The 22317-nt window shown below is 45.6% G+C and overlaps 1 protein-coding gene across 1 annotated transcript in view; it reads left to right on the top strand.

Moving 5' to 3' along the window:
* The window catches only part of LOC123503941, a 127570-nt gene that overhangs the window by 62538 nt on the left and 42715 nt on the right, over positions 1-22317 (top strand). Inside the window, exon 5 of the mRNA XM_045254066.1 lies at positions 17415-17569. Within this exon, the coding sequence (XP_045110001.1) occupies positions 17415-17569 (155 nt within the window). The remainder of the gene's footprint in view (positions 1-17414; positions 17570-22317) is intronic.

Here is a 22317-nt window from a genome sequence, read left to right as displayed (position 1 = left end):
GGGAATCTGAAGAAGTACAAGAAGGGGGTGCTCGTGGAAGCTAAAGATATTACGCAGGCAAGGATGTTGCAACATCTCCCATGCCCTACTGACAGCATGTTTGAGACAGTGAAGGCTCATCCTACTTTTAATCATAGTAATGGTTGTGTGTACAGTCAGGATCTTTACGAATTTCCGGAAGAGGAAATACTGGCTATGTGTCCTAACTCAGTCCAGAAGGTGACTAAGATGAGGAATTCTACCAACATGGTCCTTCTCACCTTCTTTGGTTCCACCCTCCCAGACCGTGTTCATATCGGTCCTATCAATCTTACGGTGAGGCGTTTTGTTTCTCACCATTCAGTGTTTCTCATGCTATGGGTACGGTCACGGCAAAAGCTCATGTAAGGAAGATTCTCGATGTGGTAATTGCTCTACACTAGACTCACATTCTGAGGAGCATTGCAGTGCTGCTGCTTATTGTTTCCATTGCCGTGATGCTCACCAGGTACGTTCCAGGCAATGCCCAAGGTATTGCCTGGAGAAGGACATTTTACAGCTTGCTAATAGTCAGTTCATCAGTCTTGGTAGCGCCCGCCGCGAAATACTGTACCGCCAGAAGGACGGTACTGGTGCGACATCCTATGCTTCATTGGCCACTCGCTCTTCAACTGAGTCTGCCGGTCCAAAGACAACTCCTCCTGCTACCTCTCGCTCTGTTGGGGTGGGTGATCCTGTTCATTTGGCCAATAGGTTTGCCCTTTTGTCCGATGATTCGGTTGAGTCATCTCTTAGAAGTGACGAGAATAATACATACTTGACCAAAGTCACCCATATAGTGGATGTCCATTTGCCCCCTGTATTGCCTAAGCCTTTGAAGGGCCTGACCAAATGGCACCGCGGCTCTGCGGAGTCGATAGATTTAGCTCAACCTAAACCTTCAAAACCTTGGTTTAACTAAGCCTGTTCTCGTGCTATACATGATAGAGAGGTTGCCCACAAAAAGGTACTTGAGCCTTCCATCTCCTGAATCTCATGCACTTTATATCTCTGCCCGGAATCATGCCAAGTCTGTTCTTCAACTTGCCAAACACTCTTTCATAAATAGGAAATGTCAAAATCTTTCAAACTCAAACTCTCCTCGTGACTTCTGGCATCTAGCCAAAAACATCTCAAATAAGTTCACTTCTTCATCTTTCTCTCCTTTATTTCATCCTGATGGCACCAGTGCCATCTCTTCTCTCTCTAAAGCTGAACTCTTTTCTCAAACCTTTGCTCACAACTCCACCTTGGACGATTCTGGGCTTGTCCCTCCCTCTCCTCCTCCCTCTGACTATTTCATGTCTGCAATCAAAATTCTTCGTAATGATGTTTCCCATGCCCTTGCTGGCCTAAACCCTCGGAAGGCTTATGGACCTGGTGGGGTCCCTCCTATTGTTCTGAAAAACTGTGCTTCTGTGCTTGCACCTTGCCTGGCCAGACTCTTCCAACTTTGTCTATCGACTTCTACCTTTCTTTCCTGCTTGAAGTTCGCCTACATTCAACCTGTTCCTAAAAAGGGTGACCGTTTTAACCCCTCAAACTACCGTCCTATAGCTTTAATCTCTTGCTTGTCTAAAGTTTTTCAATCTATCCTGAATAGGAAGATTCTCAAACATCTGTCACTTCACAATCTTCTGTCTGATCGCCAGTATGGCTTCCGTCAAGAGATTTCGGTGAAACTTTTGCTGTTGCGTTAGACATATGAAAAGCTTCTGATAAAGTCTGGCATAAAGCTTTGATTTCAAAACTGCCCTCCTACGGCTTCTATCCTTCTCTCTGCAACTTTATCTCAAGTTTCCTTTCCGACCGCTCTATTGCTGCTGTGGTAGACGGCTACTGTTCTTCTCCTAAACCTATTAATAGTGGTGTTCCTCAGGGTACTGTCCTGTCACCCACTCTTGTGCTATTATTCATTAATGACCCTCTTAACCAAACTTCTTGCCCTATCCACTCCTACGCTGATGACACCACCCTACATCTTTCCACATTCTTTCAGAGACGTCCAACCTTTCAGGAAATCAACAGATCACGCGGGGACGCCACGGAACGTCTGACTTCCGATCTTTCTAAGATTTCCGATTGGGGCAGAGAAAATCTAGTAGTTTTCAATGCCTCAAAAACTCAATTTCTCCATCTATCAACTCGACACAACCTTCCAGACAACTATCCCTTCTTCTTCAATGACACTCAACTGTCTCCGTCTTTCACAATTAATATCCTCGGTCTGTCCTTTGCTCATAATCTTAACTGGAAACTTCACATCTCATCTCTTGCTAAAACAGCTTCTATGAAATTAAGTGTTCTGAGGCGTCTCCGACAGTTTTTCTCGCCCATCCAACTGCTTACTCTGTATAGTGGCCTAATCCGTCCCTGTATGGAGTACTCTTCGCATGTTTGGGGGGTTTCAGTCACACAGCTTTGCTTGATAGGGTGGAATCGAAAGCTCTTCGTCTCATCAACTCCCCTCCTCTGACTAACTGTCTTCAGTCTCTTTCTCACCGCCGAAATGTTGCATCCCTTCTATATTTTCATGGTAACTGTTCTACTGATCTTGCTAACTGCACGTCTCCCCTCCTCCTGTGGCCACGCTGCACAAGGCTTTCTTCTTCCTCTCATCCCTATTCTGTCCAACTCTCTAATGCAAGAGTTAACCAGTACGCTCAATCATTTATCCCTTTCACTGGTAAACTCTGGAATTCCCGTTCTGCAATGGTAGCTCCAATCGTTTTTGTTCAGCCTTTTGTGACGCCCTCCGTCTCAGATCAGGCTTCTTGTGATGAGGACGGTCTTAGCATGGAGACGTCCAATGATATTGTCACAGCCGTCCCTCATGGACCCGCTGTGTCAAAAAGTGCAGTCCAGCCTGACTCTCGTCCTCTGATGACCGGTAGGAGTGATGATGGTTCGCATCACTCACCAGTAGGCCGAAAGGCTGCGGTCCAACGACCCGGCACATCTCAATTCCCGGTGTCTTCTCGTCGCTTGATTATTTCTTGTCAGGTGGGTCACGGGCATCCCCTTCAAAAGGCTCGCCCGTCCACTGCACCTAAACAGTCATCTTTAAGCTTCTACAGTGGAACTGTAGAGGCCTTCGCGCCTCGTGGGGGGAACTCCGAACTTTATTGTCGGAGTTCTCTCCAGCCTGTGTAGCTCTACAAGAGACTATGCTAGGTGATAGTACTTATTCTAGTCTTCCTTGTTATCGTGCCTTTTTTAGCACTCCTTTCTTTGACCAGGGCACCACGGTGGCACCCCCCCAGATGGGAACCGCCTTGTCGTGGTGGGGGGGGCTTGCGTGCCCCTGTGACCTGGCGAGCTAGGCTAGAGGGGGCCTAGGCCCCTGCTCTGCCCTTTCGAGGGGGAGAGGGCTACCCATGCTAGTACGGTCGCCAGTGAGGGGCCAGACTAAATGGTTCCTACGTAGGCTGCCAGTGGACCAGCGGAGCCACCCGCTGGAGGGATCGCCCAATAGGGGCTGTCCTGTGCTGGATGGTTGGGTGTCCAGGCTGGGATGCTTTGGGAGGGGGGGTCTCAGCTCTGTCGTGGACAAACATTCGTATCATGTGGGGCCTATTTTTAAAACGACTGGTCCGCATGGGGACGAGGTACCCGTCCACGGCAGCCAGCGCTCCTCCCATTGTAGTCCCAGTAGGTGGTTTCCCTTGCCCCTGGAGCCAATTTTTGTGTAGCTGTTTTTTATGGGAAAACACAAAAAACATTCAGGTTCTCGTGAGGTGGCTGACCTGGCCCACGAGACGTCATCTTCAGGTCTGAGTAAGGAGGAGGATTTCCCTCCACAAGGGCCTCCCACAGCAGTCTCCTGTTCTGGAAGTTCTTTTGAAGGATGCATTTCTGCTGCATATGACTCTCTTGTAATGGTAAATGTTAATCCATCATTTTCCTATCATGCCTTGCACTCACTTCTCAAGGCGTATGGTACGGTTGTTCGCATTCGACTGGTTTATGATAAGGACTTTCCTTCTAACCGCTGCTATGTAACGTTTATGTCATGTGATGAAGCTCGTTTAGCTTATGAACATGTAGCATCTCTGCCCCTCGCCGGCCATGGCTTTAAAACTGAATTTCTCCAGTCACGTAATATTTCAGACAGTGACATGGATTACATCCCAAATGTTTTTGAAAACTATTTAGAGAATTCAGTTCCAGCAGTCCGCCAGATCCCACCTCCACGTTGGTTTGTGGCATACTATAGAAATGGGCGTGGGAATTTCATCCATGCCTCCCGGTACCTGTCCAAAGAAATCGGCACGATTCCTGAGGGGAATCTGAAAAAGTATGGGAAAGGGGTGCTTGTGCGAGCTAGGATGTTGCAACATCTCCCATGCCCTTCTGACAGCATGTTTGAGACTGTTAAGGCTCATCCCACCTTTAACTATAGCAAAGGTTGTGTTTATAGCCAAGACCTCTATGAATTCCCAGAAGAGGAAATACTAGCAATGTGCCCTAGCTCAGTACAAAAGGTGACTAAGATGAGGAACTCCTCCAACATGGTCCTTCTCACTTTTTTTGGGTCCACCCTTCCTGACCGTGTTAATATCGGTCCTATCAACCTTAGGGTGAGGCGCTTTGTTTCTCGCCCTCTTCAGTGCTTCTCATGCTATGGGTACGGTCACGGAAAAGCTCGTGTAAGGAAGCTTCCCGATGTGGTAATTGCTCTGCACTCGACTCGCATTCAGAGGAGCATTGCAATGGTGCAGCTTATTGTTTTCATTGTCGTGATGCTCACCAGGTACGTTCCAGGCAATGCCCCAGGTATCGCCTGGAGCAGGACATTCTACAGCTTGCCAATAGTCAGTTTATCAGCCTCGGTAGCGCCCGCCGTGAACTCCTGTACCGCCAGAAGGATGGTACTGGTGCGACATCCTATGCTTCATTGGCCGCTCGCTCTTCGGCTGAGTCTGCCGGTCCGAAGACAACTCCTCCTGCTACCTCTCGCTCTGTTGGGGCGGGTGGTACTGTTTATCTGGCTAACAGGTTTGCCATTTTGGCTGATGACTCGGTTGAGTCATCTCTTAGAAGTGACGAGAAAAATACGGACTTGAACAAAGTCACCCATGTAGTAGATGTCCATTTGCCACCTGTATCTCCTAAGCCTTTCAAGGGTCTAACTAAGCGGCACCGCGGCTCTGCGGAGTCGTTAGATTTAGCTCAGCATAAGCAGTCTAAGTTTTCTCCCGGTGCTTATAATCGTGAGTCCTCCAGGGACCGCTCTGCTAGGGTAGCTCCAGTAGTTTCTGTCCAGCCTTCTGTGACGCCCTCCGTCTCAGATCGGGCTTCTTATGATGAGGACGGTCTGAGCATGGAGACGTCCGATGATATTGTCATAGCCGTCCCTCGTGGACCAACTGTATCGGAAAGTGCAGTCCTGCCTGATCCTCGTCCTCCGAGGACCAGTAAAAGTGATGATAGTTCGCATCATCCACCGATAAGCCGAAAGGCTGAGGTCCAACGACCCGGCACACCTCAATTCCCGGTGTCTTCTCGTCGTTTGATTATTTCTAGTCAGGTCAGTCACGGGCAGCCTCAAAAGGCTCGCTCGTCCACTGCACCCAAATAGTCGTCTTCAAGCTTCTACAATGGAACTGTAGAGGCCTTCGCGCCTCGTGGGGGGAACTCCGAGCTTTGCTGTCGGAGTTCTCTCCAGCCTGTGTAGCTCTACAAGAGACTATGATAGGTGATAGTACTTATTCTAGTCCTCCTGGCTATCGTGCTTTTTAACACTCCTTTCCTGACCAGGGCCACCACGGTGGCACAGCTATTCTAGTCCGTCAGGATATACCTGTTATCCCGGTACAACTTAACTCTCCCTTCAGGTGGTTGCTGTTAAGGTCTTTATGGGACGACTGTACACCATCTGCAGTTTATATCTCCTCCTCGGCTTCCTGTCTCCAGGGGTGAGCTTGACGGCCTGGTGCGTCAGCTGACTCCGCCTTTTCTTTGTTGGGAGATTTTAACGGCCGTCACCCATTGTGGGATGAAGGTGCTAGTAATCCTCGTGGGGTTTTAATCGGTTCTTTTATTGAGGATGAGGGATTGGAGATTTTAAATTCTGGGGATGTTACACATTTCCACACTCCTACTGGGACTTTTACAGCTATCGATCTTTCTCTTTGTACATCTAATTCTTTCCTTGATTTTAATTGGCGAGTCCTACCGGATTTACACGGTAGTGACCACTTTCCGATTTTATTGCAATCTGTGAAATCTGAGCCACAGTCCCGGCCACCACGCTGGGTTTTAGACAAGGCAGATTGGCGTCGATTCACAGACCTTAGCTCTTTTATTCGTCCGCTGGCTGACTTTTCTACTTGTGCTGAGGCTGTTGATTATTTTACTGATTTTTTTTATTTCTTTAGCCCTTCAGACAATCCCTAGGACGTCAGGTCGCTTTACTAAGCGTCCCGTTCCTTGGTGGAACGCAGCATGCACTGCAGCGGTAAAAGAGAAACGGGCAGCTTTCTCTCGTCTCCGGCGACATCGTGGGGACCCGCAGTGCCTGGAAGCTTTTCGGCGATGCCGAGCTCGGGCCCGCCGCATTTTGAAAGAGGCACAAAGAGCCTCGTGGAAAGCCTATGTCTCTTCCATAAACGTCCGCACCCCTCTTACGGATGTCTTCAACAAAGTCCGCCGAATTGCTGGGAAGTATTCTGCTCCTTCCCCACCAATTTTGTTGTCTGCTGGGCGAACGGTGGCAGACCCTAGGAATGTCGCTGACCTCTTCGCGAAGCACTTTGCCAGTGTTTCCCAGAGGCATCCTGCAGCTCCGGGCTCACTCTTCTCCTGGGCCAGATGATATACCTTATGCCTTCTTGCGCCACATGTCTGACACTGCTTTTAACTTTCTTTTAAATCTTTATAATATGATTTGGCATACCGGTGACTTTCCATCTTCTTGGGCTGTGGCAGTGGTTCTCCCATTTCCGAAGCCTGGGAAAGATAATCTCCAGGCTACGAACTACCGTCCTATATCTTTAACGTCCTGTATTTGCAAAGTGTTAGAAAAGATGGTAAATATAAGACTCATGTGGTATTTGGAGAGGGGGAAGTACTTGTCACCGGTACAGTACGGCTTCCGAAAGATGAGGTCTACTACTGATGCTCTTTTATCCCTAGAGTCTTCCATTTGTGAGGCCTTCGCTAATCACCACCATCAAGTAACAGTCTTTTTGACCTGGAGAAGGCCTACGACACGGCTTGGTGTCATGGCATTTTACAGTCTTTGTTTAATTTTGGCCTTCGTGGCCACCTTCCTATTTTTATCCAGCAGTTTTTATCCAGACGTTTTTTACGGGTTCGAGTTGGGAGTGTTCTCTCCGATGCTACAGCTTTAAATGACGGTGTCCCACAGGGAAGTATTCTTAGTGTTACGCTATTCGCAGTTGCAATAAATGGTGTTATAGATACTCTACCGGATGGCGTTCACAGTTCTTTATATGTGGACGACTTGTGCATCTCTTTTGCTGCTTCTAGGATGTCACTGATTGAGCGCAAGCTCCAACTGGCGATCAATAGGGTGTCCAGTTGGGCCAACATGAACGGTTTTCGATTCTCCACCTCGAAGACCGTAGCCATGCATTTTGTCGCAACCGTGGTGTCCATCCAGACCCGGATTTATACCTCGCCAATAGACGCCTCTCATGCGTGGAGGCGACTCGATATCTTGGCCTTTTATTTGACAACCGTCTCACCTGGGTTCCCATTTCGCTCTCTTAAGGCGTCTTGTCGGCAGGCACTATCCCTTCTTCGGGTTTTAAGTCATACCTCTTGGGGTGCGGACAGGGACACGTTGCTGTTGCTTCACCGTACACTCATACTTCCGAAGCTGGAATACGGCTGTGAGATCTACTCATCCGCAACAGATGCACGACTACGCTCGCTTGACCCCGTGCATCATGCTGGGGTCCGCTTGGCTACGGGTGCATTTCGGACATCTCCAATACCTAGCCTTCTAGTGGATGCTGGTTTCTGGCCGCACGACCTCCGGCGCCAATCTTCGATGCTCCGGTGTTGGTTTCGCACCCACCGTCTGCCTGATTTTGTCCCCTGTGTGTCAATGTTGCGGGACTCGTGCTTGCAGGCGTATGTCACTCGACCTAAACCTTTCGGCCTACGTGTTGCAAATCTCATGGCAGAGTTATCTATCGACCCCACTCCTGTGTACTCTTTCCGTCTCCCACGAGTTGGTTATTGGCAGCTTCCTGTTACCTCATTATGCCCTGCCATGGATGGCAAGAAGGATTTTCTGCCAGCTCTGTCCCACACACGGTTTTTAGAACACTTTTTTATGCATTCTGATGATATCCCTGTTTTTACTGATGGCTCCAAATCTGACTCAGGCGTTGGAATTAGTGTGGTTTTCCTCTTTTATCGGTCTGGCAGCCTTCCTTCAGTGGCATCCGTCTTTACTGCGGAGCTGTCTGCCATAGTCCTAGCTTTACAAATAATTTTTACTCTACCGGTTTCGTCTTTTACAATTTTTAGTGACTGTCGCAGTGCTCTTACTTCTCTCTCTTGCACTATATCCTTTAACCCTTTGGTTTTATCAGCCCTGGAGTGGCTATACCTTCTTACACAACGAGGATATCGTGTTGGGTTCTGTTGGGTTCCTGGTCACGTTGGTGTTCCAGGGAATGAACACGCAGATCGCCTCGCTAAAGAGGCAGCAAGTCACGCTCAATCTCCTGCGTCTGTTCCGTTTCGAGATGTCTTTTCTCTAATTCGTGAGGCAGTTGCAGCAATCTGGCAGAGGAGATGGCTAACGGGGGTCGCAACCTTGAAAATGGGAGAGATCACTATTTCCTCTATCCCTCACTGGACATACATCCATGTTCGAGATCGACGTTTACAGACTTTATTGGCGCGACTGCGTATAGGTCACACGTACCTTACACAGAGGTACCTGTTGACCAGGGACCCTCAACCTTACTGTGATGACTGCCTGGTGCCGCACGGTGCCCTAGTTTGATAGAGTTACGACACCGCTACCTCTACCGCTGTCGCGGTAGAGATAGCGGTGTCTATTATATCTCAAAGGTCCTTGGACCAAAGTGTCTGGCCCAAGGCCATGACGATTTTAGATATTTGGGAGAAGCTGGCCTTCTCCCAAAGCTGTGAATTTTATTTAATTTTATTATATGTATTTTAATGTTTTATGTATATTATTGTAGCTTTTTGTTTTTAATTACCATTAATTTTTATCGTTTTTACTTGTTTCAGTTATTTTACGATTTGTTTTAAACCTTTTTGGTTTTAATTAAATAGTTTCGTGCGGCGCCATATGACCTATGCTGTTGCGGCGCCTAACACAAAATCCCCCCCCCCACGGTGGCACAGCTATTCTAGTCCGCCAAGATATACCTGTTGTCCCTTTACAACTTAACTCTCCTCTTCAAGTGGTTGCTGTTAAGGTCTTTATGGGACGATCTTACACCATTTGCGGTTTATATCTCCTTCCTCGGTTTCCCGTCTCCAGGGGTGAGCTTGACAACCTGGTGCGTCAGCTGACTCCGCCTTTTCTCTTGTTGGGAGATTTTAACAGCCGTCACCCATGTGGGATGAAGGTGCTAGTAATCCTCGTGGGGTTCTTTTATTGAGAATGAGGGATTGGAGATTTTAAATTCTGGGGATGTTACACATTTCCATAATCCTACTGGGACTTTTACAGCTATTGATCTTTCTATCTCTACTTCTAATTCTTTCCTCGATTTCAATTGGCGGGTCCTACCAGATTTACACGGTAGTGACCACTTTCCTATTTTATTGGAATCTGTGAACTCTGAGCCACAGTCCCGGCCCCCACGCTGGGTTTTAGACAAGGCAGATTGGCCTCGATTCACAAACCTTAGCTCTTTTATCCGTCCATTCACTGACTTTTTTACTTGTGCTGAGGCTGTTGATTATTTTACTGATTTTTTACATTCCGCAGCGCTTCAGACAATCCCTAGGACGTCCGGTCGCTTTACTAAGCGTCCCGTTCCTTGGTGGAACGCAGCATGCACAAACGCTCTAAAAGAGAAACGAGCATCTTTCTCTCGTCTCCGGCGACATCGTGGGAACCCGCAGTGTCTGGAACTTTTTCGACGCTGCCGAGCTCGAGCACGCCGCGTTTTGAAAGAGGCACAAAGAGCCTCTTACAAAGCTTATGTATCTTCCATTAATGCCCGCACCCCTCTTACGGATGTCTTTAACAAAGTCCGCCGAATTGTTGGGAAGTATTCTGCTCCTCTCCCACCAGTTTTGTTGTCTGCTGGGCGAACGGTGGCAGACCCTAAGACTGTCGCCGACCTCTTCACGGAGCACTTTGCCAGTGTTTCCCGGAAGGACGTCACCGCCAGAGAATGGAATCTCTCGGCATAAATTTTTCTTCCACTGGAGGGGAGTCCTATAATGTCCCCTTCTCTGCCTCCGAGTTGCGGACTGCTTTGTCCCAGTGTCACGACTCTTCTCCTGGCTCAGATGATATTCCTTATGCCTTCTTGCGCCACATGTCTGACAGTGCTTTTAACTTTTTATTAAATCTTTATAATATGATTTGGCATACCGGTGATTTTCCATCTCCTTGGGCTGTCGCAGTGGTTCTCCCATTTCCGAAGCCTGGAAAAGATAATCTTCAGGATACGAACTATCGTCCTATATCTTTAACATCCTGCATTTGTAAATTGTTAGAAAAGATAGTAAATGATAGACTCATGTGGTACTTGGAGAAGGGTAAGTACTTGTCATCGGTACAGTACGGCTTCCGAAAGATGAGGTCTACTACTGATGCTCTTTAATCCTTAGAGTCTTCTATTTGTGAGGCCTTCGCTAATCACCACCATCAAGTAACAATCTTTTTTGACCTGGAGAAGGCCTACGACACGGCTTGGTGTCATGGCATTTTACAGTCCTTGTTTAATTTTGGCCTTCATGGTCACCTTCCTATTTTTATTCAGCAGTTTTTATCCAGACGTCTTTTACGAGTTCGAGTGGGGAGTGTTCTCTCCGAGGCTACTGCTCAAAGTGATTGTGTCCCACAGGGAGGTATTCTTAGTGTTACTCTATTTGCAGTCGCCATAAATGGTGTTATAGATACTCTACCAGATGGCGTTCACAGCTCCTTATATGTTGATTTATGTATTTCTTTTGGTGCTGCTAGGATGTCACTGATTGAGCGAAAGCTCCAACTGGCAATCAATCGGGTGTCCAGTTGGGCCAACATAAATGGTTTTCGATTCGCCACCTCGAAGACCGTGTCTATGCATTTTTGTCGTAATTGTGGCGTCCATCCAGATCCTGATTTATATTTAGCCAATAGACGCATCTCATGTGTGGAGGCGACTCGATATCTTGGCCTATTGTTTGGCAACCGTCTTACTTGGGTTCCCCACTTCTGTTCTCTTAAAGCGTCTTGCAGGACGGCACTATCCCTTTTTCGGGTTTTAAGTCACACCTCTTGGGGTGCGGACAGGGACACTTTGCTGCTTCTGCACCGTACACTTATATTTCCAAAGCTAGAATACGGCTGTGAGATCTACTCATCCGCAACGGATGCACGGGTACGCGTGCTTGACTCCGTGCATCATGCTGGTGTCCGCTTGGCTACGGGTGCATTTCGGACATCTCCAATACCTAGTCTATTAGTGGATGCTGGATTCTGGCCGCTCGACCTTCGGCGCTAGTCTTCGATGCTCCGGTGTTGGTTTCGCACCCACCGTCTTCCTGATTCTGTCCCTTGTCTGTCAATATTGCGGGACTCGTTCGCAAGTGATGTCTCTCGACCTGGTCTCCCTAAACCTTTTGGCCATCGAGTTGCAAATCTCATGGCGGATTTATCTATTGACCCCACTACTGTGTACTCTTTCCGTCTCCCACGAGTTGGTTATTGGCAGCTTCCTGTTATCTCATTATGCCCTCCTGCTATGGATGGCAAGGATTTTCTTTCAGCTCTGTCTCACACACGGTTTTTAGAACACTTTTTTATCCATTCTAATGATATTCCTGTTTTTACTGATGGTTCCAAATCCGACGCAGGCGTTGGGTTTAGTTTTTCCCTTTTTTTTTTTATCGGTGTGGCAGCCTTCCTTCAGTGGCATCCGTCTTTACTGCGGAGCTGTCTGCCATAGTCCTAGCTTTACAAATAATTTTTACTCTACCGGTTTCGTCTTTTACAATTTTTAGTGACTGTCGCAGTGCTCTTACTTCTCTCTCTTGCAGTATATCCTTTAACCCTTTGGTTTTATCAGCCCTGGAGTGGCTATATTTTCTTACCCAACGAGGATATCGTGTTGGGTTCCGTTGGGTCCCTGGTCACGTAGGTGTTCCCGGGAATGAACACACAGATCACCTCGCTAAAGAGGCAGCAATTCGCGCTCCATCTCCTGTTTCGAGATGTATTTCCTCTAATTCGTAAGGCAGTTGCAGCAATTTGGCAGAGGAGATGGCTAACGGGGGTCGCAACCTCGAAAATGGGAGAGATCACTACTTCCCCTATCCCTCACTGGACATGTCCGGGATCGACGTTTACAGACTTTATTGGCGCGACTGCGTATAGGGTCACACGTGCCTTACACAAAGGTACCTGTTGACCAGGGACCCTCAACCTTACTGTGATGACTGCCTAGTGCCGCTTACTGTGCGTCACTTACTAGTGGAGTGCCCCAGTTTTACTGACTTAAGACACCGCTACCTCTACCGCTGTCGCGGTAGAGATAGCGGTGTCTATTATATGTCTAAGGTCCTTGGACCAGAGTGCCTGGTCCAAGGCCATGACGTTTTTAGATTTTTGGGAGAAGCTGGCCTTCTCCCAAAGCTGTGAATCTTATTTTATTTTACTCTATGTATTTTAATGTTTTATTTAGGTTTATAGTGTTTTTAGTTTTTACATTCTTAATTGTATTTTTTTAATCACTTTTAATTCGTTTATATATATATATATATATATATATATATATATATATATATATATATATATATATATATATATATATATCACTTGTTGAAATTAATTTATAGTAACGGCGCCATATGACCGTCGTTGTTGCGGCGCCATTAATTTAAAATCCCAATCCAGGCCCTCTTAAGAGGGCTGATGCAGAGAGTGAATATGAACACTGACACGGTGAGGGTTCCAGGCGGGTTGTAGCGATGACATAACAACGTTAATACAAGCCTCGGCTACACCTACACTTGTCAGCACTCCCAAGATCTTCCTGAGGTATGGTGTTGTAGGAGTGCGAGGATCATGATACAGGGGGGTCAGTTTTGTACGTTCTGCCTCTTCACGAAGTGCCGCTGTAATAGGTGCCCTCCAATTTCCTGGACGCTACATCTTTTTCGGGAAAGGCTAGGCCTACCAGCATAGTACAGACTGCTGTTACTTGGCTCTCCACCCGCACACAGGGTGTTATGGATGCGCTGAGAGTACGCTTTGGGCCAATAATGGCCGTGCTTCAGAATTTGCTTGTAACGCTAGCCCCTAAACCATGCCCAGAGGTACCAAGCAGAGCTTAAAAGGTACCACACCAGTTCGCCGACCTCCTCATAAGCTTACCCTACGCTGAATCAATCCTACTCTCTCAGCATGCCGATATGCTACACCCTAATGATATACCACATTGAGACCTCCAGTGAACACTGAAGACAGACGTCTAATACCAGGGCGTCATCAACACATCAAATCTGAGTACAAGTCCTTGCTATCTCAAGACATCGTTCGTCCCAGCAACAACGACTAGTCGCAAGCTTTCCATGTCATCCCTAAGAAGAATGGAGATATATGGTCTTATGGTGACTACCATGTTCATGACATACAATACAGAGAATATACACTGATTACTCCATTCCGAACATTCAGGAATTCCTCTTAGTTCAGTGGCTCCAACATTTTTTCTAGGGTTGACATCACTACCATAGATGCATCAAACGCTTGTGTTAGTGTTCTTCAACAACGGATGCTGGAAACTGATTACCTTTTTCTCAAAGATATTACATCCAGCGCAATAAAAATAAAGTACCTACGACATAGAACTACCCATCATCTACAAGGCTTTCCAGCTATTTTGTTACTTGGTAGAGGTTCGTCATTTCCACATAAATACCGAACACGAACCACTCACTACGGCCATTCATCAAGAACAAAACCTGCTACACACCGAAGAAATTGCGTCACCTGATATATATATATATATATATATATATATATATATATATATATATATATATATATATATATATATATATATATATATATATATAACTTGAAAAACAGGGCGTCTATAGTGCACCCGGTACAGGAGAGAGAAGACCCACAAAAAGACGGTTATCTTCATTATATCCACTTCACACAACGTTTCGGGAAAGTACATATCCTATCTTCAGGTGTACAACAAAACCTGTAAAACCACACGTAAAACTTTAAAATATGACCAGACGCAGTGGTCCTGCTACTAGTTCCTCCAACAGGTAAGTGGGGAGGGAGACTGCCAGGACTGGCTTACCAATATTTATAAGTTCCTACTCACTAGCTCCCCCCCAGATGGGAACCGCCTTGTCGTGGTGGGAGGGGCTTGCATGCCCCTTTGACCTGGCGAGCTAGGCAAGAGGGGGCTTAGGCCCCTGTTCCGCCCTTCCGAGGGGGAGAGGGCTACCCATGCTAGTAAGGTCGCCAGTGAGAGGCCAGACTAAATGGTTCCTACGTAAGCTGCCAGTGGACCAGCAGAGCCACCCGCTGGAGGGATCTCCCAAGAGGGGTCGTCCTGTGCTGGATGGTTGGGTGTCCAGGCTGGGATGCTTTGGGAGGGGGTCTTAGCTCTGTCGTGGACAAACATTCGCATCATGTAGGTTTTTTTTTTTAAACGATTGGTCCGCATGGGGACGAGGTACCCCGTCCACGGCAGCCAGCGCTCGCTCCCATTGTAGTCCCAGTAGGTGGTTTCCCTTGCTCCTGGAGCTAATCTTTTGTGTTACTGTTTGCTTATGGGAAAACACAAAAACTATCAGGTTCTCGTGAGGTGGCTGACCTGGCCCGCGAGACGTCATCTTCAGGTCTGAGTAGGAAGGAGGATTCCCCTCCACAAGGGCCTCCCACAGCAGTTTCCTGTTCTAGGAGTTCTTCTGAGGGACGCGTTTCTGTTGGATTTGACTCCATCCTTTTCTTATCACGCCTTGCACTCCCTTCTCAAGGCATATGGCACGGTTCTTCGCATTCGACTTGTTTATGATAAGGACTTTCCATCTAACCGCTGCTATGTGACGTTTCTGTCATGTGATGAAGTCCGTTTAGCTTTTGAACATGTAGCATCTCTGCCCCTTGCTGGCTCTGGCTTTAAGACGGAACTTTTCCAATCACGTAATGTTTCAGACAGTGACATGGATTATATCCCAAATGTTTTTGAAAACTATCTAGAGAATTCTGTTCCAGAAGTCCGCCAGATACCACCTCCACATTGATTTGTGGCGTACTACAGAAATGGGCGTGGGAATTTCATCCATGCTTCCCGGTACCTGGCCAAAGAGATCGGCACGATTCCTGAGGGGAATATGAAGAAGTACGGTAAGGGAATGCTCGTGCGGGCTAAAGATATTACGCAAGCGAGGATGTTGCAACATCTCCCATGCCCCACTGACAGCATGTTTGAGACCGTGAAGGCTTATCGCACCTTTAATTATAGCAAAGGTTGTGTTTACAGTCAAGATCTTTATGAATTTCCTGAGGAGGAAATACTAGCAATGTGTCCTAGCTCAGTCCAAAAGGTGACTAAAATGAGGAACTCCTCCAACATGGTCCTTCTCACCTTTTTTGGTTCCACCCTTCCTGACCGTGTTCATATCGGTCCTATCAATCTTAGGGTGAGGCGTTTTGTTTCCCGCCCTCTTCAGTGTTTCTCGTGCTATGGGTACGGTCATGGAAAAGCTCCTGTAAGGAAGCTCTCGATGTGGTAATTGCTCAGCATTAGACTCACATTCTGAGGAGCATTGCAATGCTGCTGCTTATTGTTTCCATTGCCGTGATGCTCACCAGGTACGTTCCAGGCAATGCCTCAGGTATCGCCTGGAGCAGAATATTCTACAGCTCGCTAATAGTCAGTTCATTAGCCTTGGTAGCGCCCGCCGCGAACTCCTTTACCGCCAGAAGGACGGTACTGGTGTGACATCCTATGCTTCATTGGCCGCTCGCTCTTCAGCTGAGTCTGCCGATCCGAAGACAACTCCTTCTGCTACCTCTCGTTCTGTTGGGACTGGTGGTCCTGTTCGTTTGGCTAATAGTTTTGTCTTTTTGTCTGATGACTCAGTTGAGTCATCTGTAAGAAGCGACGGGAATAATCCGGATTTGACCAAAGTAACCCATGTAGTGGATGTCCATTTGCCCCCTGTATCGCCTAAGCCTTTGAAGGGCCTGATCAAACGGCACCGCAGCTCTGCGGAGTCGATAGATTTAGCTCAGCCAATGCAATCTAAGGTTTCTCTTGGTGCACGTGATTGTGAGTCCTCCAGGGACCGCTCTGCAATGGTGGCTCCAATGGTTTCTGTTCAGCCTTCTGTGATACCCTCTGTCTCAGATCGGGCTTTTTGTGATGAGGATGGTGTTAGCATGGAGTCGTCCGATGATATTGTCACAGCCGTCCCTCGTGGACCCACTGTGTCGAAAAGTGCAGTCCAGCCTGACCCTCGTCCTCCGATGACCGGTAGAAGTGATGATGGTTCGCATCACTCACCGGTAGGCCGAAAGGCTGCTGTCCAACGACCCGACACATCTGAACTCCCGGTGTCTTCTCGTCGGTTGATTATTTCTAGTCAGGTGAGTCACGGGCAGCCCCTTCAAAAGGCTTGCCGTCCACTGCACCTAAATAGTCATCTTCAAGCTTCTACAGTGGAACTGTAGAGGCCTTCGCGCCTAATGGGGGGAACTCCGACCTTTACTGTTGGAGTTTATATATATATATATATATATATATATATATATATATATATATATATATATATATATATATATATATATATATATATATATAACTCAGGTAATGGAGAGAACTTGTTTTCCTGCACCTACCTTTGTAAGTCTGACTGGACAAAGCACGACACCTGCGGCATGTTTACATGAAGTAAACAAGCATCCTATTATTGAGTGTGTGCTTATGGCATAAAAAAAAAAAAAAAGAATAAATAGATAAATAGAAAAAAAAATAGAGTGATTTGTGATGAAGTAGAGGCAATGTCTCATACTAAACACAATGTGATACAGATGAGGATATAGAGTATAGGTTTCTGTTTTCTAGATTTTACAATGCTTTTGTTTCAATATACTTATTGATTTTATTATCATCGATAATGATTAATGATTGTGTTTTGCAAGGTTGTGTTCGTTTCGATCTCAAACACTGATACTTTTATTACAGGTTCCCAACACAGGAGTGCTTACACTGCCCTGCCACCCAGACACAGTCACATTCAGGTCAGAAGATGCAGAGGATTCGTTTAGTGCTGCAGGACTTACCATATCTCTGCTCACTCCTGTGAAATCCTGGAAGCTCAAGTTTTCAGGAAAATTAAGGTTTGGAATGGATGTTATTGATATATTCTTGCCTTGATAATTTAAGAGATCTGGTGGCAGAAAGATAGATTAACTAAACCATCGTTTGAGATGAATGGGGTCAAAAGTTCAATTGTTTGAATCACTCTGTTACTTTTTGAATCTTGTGTATTGTACTGTACTTTCCCTGATGCCGCACGGATATCATCACTAGCATCATAAAAAAAAAAAAAAATAGTGTCTATCTCCTACACTCGAGCTTCAACAGTCAGCAGAAAAAAACTCGCAAGTTTCCCATGAATCTCCTCATACGTTACCCCTTCTGCACCGTACCCTCGCCAGGGATAAGGGAACATTATCTGTGGATGATGGCATCATGTAAGCGGTCCTGCGCGTACTCGTGACTGTACTTAGCAACCTTTTACTCCAGCCTGGGATACGTGCCGCGTGCCTGGACCCATAACACTATACGTAGTGCCCATCCCTAAACCTGCCATCGATATACCGGGAATGGTTTGGAAGTATCTCGGAATGTATCGCTTTGGGGCGGGGCTAGTCCCGACTTGGGTGGTGGATGGGTGAAGCGGTATGGTATTATTTAGTATGACTGATGTTGTATTAAATTTTGTTTATTGTGGAATTCTGGCTCTCATGTTATGTGGCAAAGATGATGAAGGAGATTTTGTAACGCAATGGAATTATCAGTATTTAACAGATATTGCATAAAAGGAGTTACTGAGGCAGCATGAGTAGTAAGAAGTATATAAATAGCGTACAGTGAGTGAAGTCAGGAAAAAGAAAAGTTAGAAGAACAGTTAGTGAACAGAAAAGTTATAGGTGCAGCCTAGTGTTGGGCGCTCTGTTGTTGTATACATTTCTCTCGCACAAGTAATTAAACTTCACAACTTTTGCGTATCCTTCTACACGTATTGTTACTGGTCTCCTGGTGATGACACTGCATTAACCTTGTGAGGAACATACACACATGCCCGGTAAACAATAAGTTCTGTCTTCTTCATGTCCTGTTTCTGCAAGGTATTTGAGAGAATTCTCCTCTCGTCTAATGTTCTGGCTACAAGATAAACTCTCCCTCAGACATTACGTGGAAAGCACACCACTTTCTCATGGAACTCTACATTCGCCTTTTCTCCGTTAGTGTTGTAGCGTTCATTGACTTGAAAAGTATCTTTAACTTTGCCAATGGAGACATTTAAACTAGTTAGTCGAGTTTGGCATAAGAGGAGACTTACTAAAATGGATCAGAGGTTAACTTCATCATAGAACGTCTAGTGTTCTCTTCAACAGGATGTGCAGTAACGCTCGACTTTGAGCTCAGTAACCCACAAAATGGACAACTATATTTGGTCCTTTTTCTATTCATCATCCTCACCCACTGCCTCGGTTCTTTTTTCTTGTGGTCAAAGGAACAACTATCATTAAATATGCTGACAATACAATATTATGTATTCATTCAAGTTCCCCTGAAGAGGTGGAATTTCACTCATTTTCTGTCAGTTCTCTCATATGGACTCATCTCCAAAGAAAATCAGAATTTTTCTCGCATTCAACAAGAACTCTGCCTTAATTAATCGGGTAACATCATACCTGTGTGCATGCAGTATCTTTTACTCCGCCAGTATGGATCACTTCCATCCCAGGGAGGCAACTAATGCTTGTTAGCCCAGCTGCAGGAACATCTGAACCCGCTCAAGTGCACAACCTATGCTACTGGGGTGTCCATCCCTGTCGCCTGAATAATTCAAATTAGGTTCCATCGACCAGTGATGGACTATCTTTCCCTTGTACTTTGTCAACTCTCCAGAGCTACTTTACAGTTTCTTCAAAATTCCAGAAGCAAGCAGTGAGACTCATCCAAGGTTGTCCCGTCTCTACCAGGATTGTTAATATGCAACATGAACTTCAGCATCCTCCACTTATGATAAATACTTCGGCATCAAGCATCGTCCTCACCTGTCTCCTCACTTCTATTATATTTTCAGAACCTCATTGATGTTCCTGTGCCTCATCTTTTGTTTTGTACTGATAGCCGTGCACTAGTCAGCACTATCTAGGCAAATATTCTCATCCCCACTGCTCCCAAACTCTGGCGCATCCCTTAGGGCGATAGCGGTGGTAGTTGTGCTATGTTCTTCCAAATTTGGAGCCCCCGTCCGAGGATGAGAGGGACGTCGTCTTCCCATTTCTTCTAATTCCACATACTATGAGCTACATGGAGTTCTGGGATCTGTTTGTTTGCTTTTTTTTCATGTTGGAAGGAAATATGGCCAAGGGAAATAAAAACTGTAATTTAAAAAAGAGGCGCAGTAAGGGCCGGTTTCCAAACAGGATGCAAGAAATGTGGTTAGAAGGGGACTCCGAGGATGGTAAAGGAATCATGATTTCTTTTACAATTTCAAATTTTGCGTGAAGAATGTATCTATGCATAGTTAGATGCATGTAGTTTTGTGTGAAGGTAAAGAGTTGTCCTTAGAAGGCAATCTGTGACTGCCCCCTTGTGTTGTGAAAGAGAATTGTTCAGTGAGGACACAGCTTTTATATATATATATATATATATATATATATATATATATATATATATATATATATATATATATATATATATATATATATATATATATATAAGAGAGAGGGCCAGCGAAGGGCAAAGAAATAATATAAAAGGCCCACTTGAGTGTTAATTTTCTAGAAGGAAGAAAAGCGTTAGTCAAAATTAGGGAGCAAATGTCTTGATACCTTCCTCTTAAAAGAAGTTGTAGAAAGTCGGAAATATAGAAGCAGGAAGGGAGTTCCACAGTTTATCAGAAAAAAGGTATGAATGATTGAGAATACTGGTTAACTCTTGCATTAGAGAATTGGACAGAATAGAGATGAGAGGAAGAAGAAAGCTTTGCGCAGTGAAGCCACTGGAGGAGGGGAAGCATGCAGTTAGCAATATCAATACAATAGTTAACATGAAAATAGTGATAAAAGATAGAAAGAGATGTAACATTTCGGCGGTGAGAAAGAAACTGAAGACAGTCACTCACTGTGTAAGTGAATCCCCCTCCAAACATACGAAGAATACTCCATACAGGGGCGGATTAGGCCCTTGTACAGAGTTAGCAGTTAGAGGGGTGAGAAAAACTGGCGGAGACACCTCAGAACGCCTAACTTCATAGAAGCTGTTTTAGCAAGAGATAAGATGTGAAATTTCTAGTTGAGATTATGAGTAAAGGATAGACCGAGGATATTCAGTGTGGAAGAGGGAGACAGTTTAGTGTCATTGAAGAAGAGGAGATAGTTGTTTGGAAGGTTGTGTCGAGTTGATAGATGGAGGAATTGAGTTTTTGAGGCATTGAAAACTGCTAGATTTTCTCTGACCCAATAAAAAATCTTAGAACGATCAGTAGTCAGGCGTTCTGTGGCATCCCTGCGTGATCTGTTGACCTCCTGAAGGGTTAGTCGTCTCTGAAAGGACGTGGAAATATGTAGGGTGGCATCATCAGCGTAAGAGTGGATAGGGCAAGAAGTTTGGTTAAGAAGGTCATTAATGAATAATACCTTTTGTGGACAACCTCTCTATCATGTATAGCACGAGAACAGGCTGTGTTAAACCAGGCTTTAGAAGGTTTAAGTTGAGAAAAGAATGAGGAATGTACGCCTCCATGCCAGACACTAACACCTCTGTTATGCGTTCAGCACAAAGAGATGGGTCTCTGAAACGGAAACGGTAATCATTTCGGGGAAAATCAGCATAATACCTCCTCAGGTCCCCCCAACTGGCAGAGGCAAAACGCCAGAGGTGCCTCCACTTTGAGGGATCCTGAGGAGGGATTGGAGAAATAGGACAAAATACAAAAATGAGATTTTGATTGGAGGAACCCAACGGAGATGATAAGGTGACACATTAGATCTGATGCTAGAGAACTTGGAATAAGCTGAGATCTCACAAATGCAATTTTGTCTGCTTCTGATGTGATATGGGAAGCACATCCTCACACATCTGAAGGAACTGTGTCAGTGGATAAGAAGTTGTCTTCACCACTAAACTTATTAATGGTAGGATCTTGGTTCAAAAGTTTAATTGTGGGAAAAACCATAGGAGGAAGGGTTGGCATAGTAGTGGCAGTAGGAGTAGCCATAGCAGAAAAAAACAATAGTAGTAGTAGTAGTAGTAGTAGTAGTAGCAGTAGTAGTAGTAGTAGTAGTTGTTGTTGTTCTTGTTGTAGTAGTAGTAGTAGTAGTAAGGGTAGTACCAGTAGTAGTAGATATGGGAAAAACCATAGGAGGAAAGGTTGACATAGTATTGGCAGTAGGAGTAGCCATAGCAGTAAAAACTGTAGTAGTAGTAATAGTTGTGGTGGTGGTATCAGTAGTAGTAGTAGTAGTAGTAGTAGTAGTAGTAGTAGTAGTAGTAGTAGTAGTAGTAGACAAGTTGACAGGAAGATTATAAATAACAACACTACGCAAAAACATAAACTGATAGAAAAATTATTACTTAGGATAAGTTACTAAAGGCGTTTTCAGTAGCACTTTGCAAAAGGCGAACGGTCCATAAGTGTTCGCTTTTGGAGCGAACGCATCTACTGAAAACGATAGTAACACTGCCAGACGAATGTCCGTCGTCGCCCGACGGAAAAACTATAGTACTCTTTAGTCGCAGCCCGCTGCGCGCAGGATCACGCCAAGCTGAGACGTATAGCCTCATTCCACCGTAATATTAAGATATTATTATGGGAATGGGATAATTGAAGGCAAGGCTCAAATAA

The sequence above is a fragment of the Portunus trituberculatus genome, chromosome 15, assembly GCF_017591435.1.
Source record: "Portunus trituberculatus isolate SZX2019 chromosome 15, ASM1759143v1, whole genome shotgun sequence".
In the NCBI taxonomy this organism is placed as follows: Eukaryota; Metazoa; Arthropoda; class Malacostraca; order Decapoda; family Portunidae; genus Portunus; species Portunus trituberculatus.
This window is presented reverse-complemented; position numbering and strand designations above follow the sequence as displayed.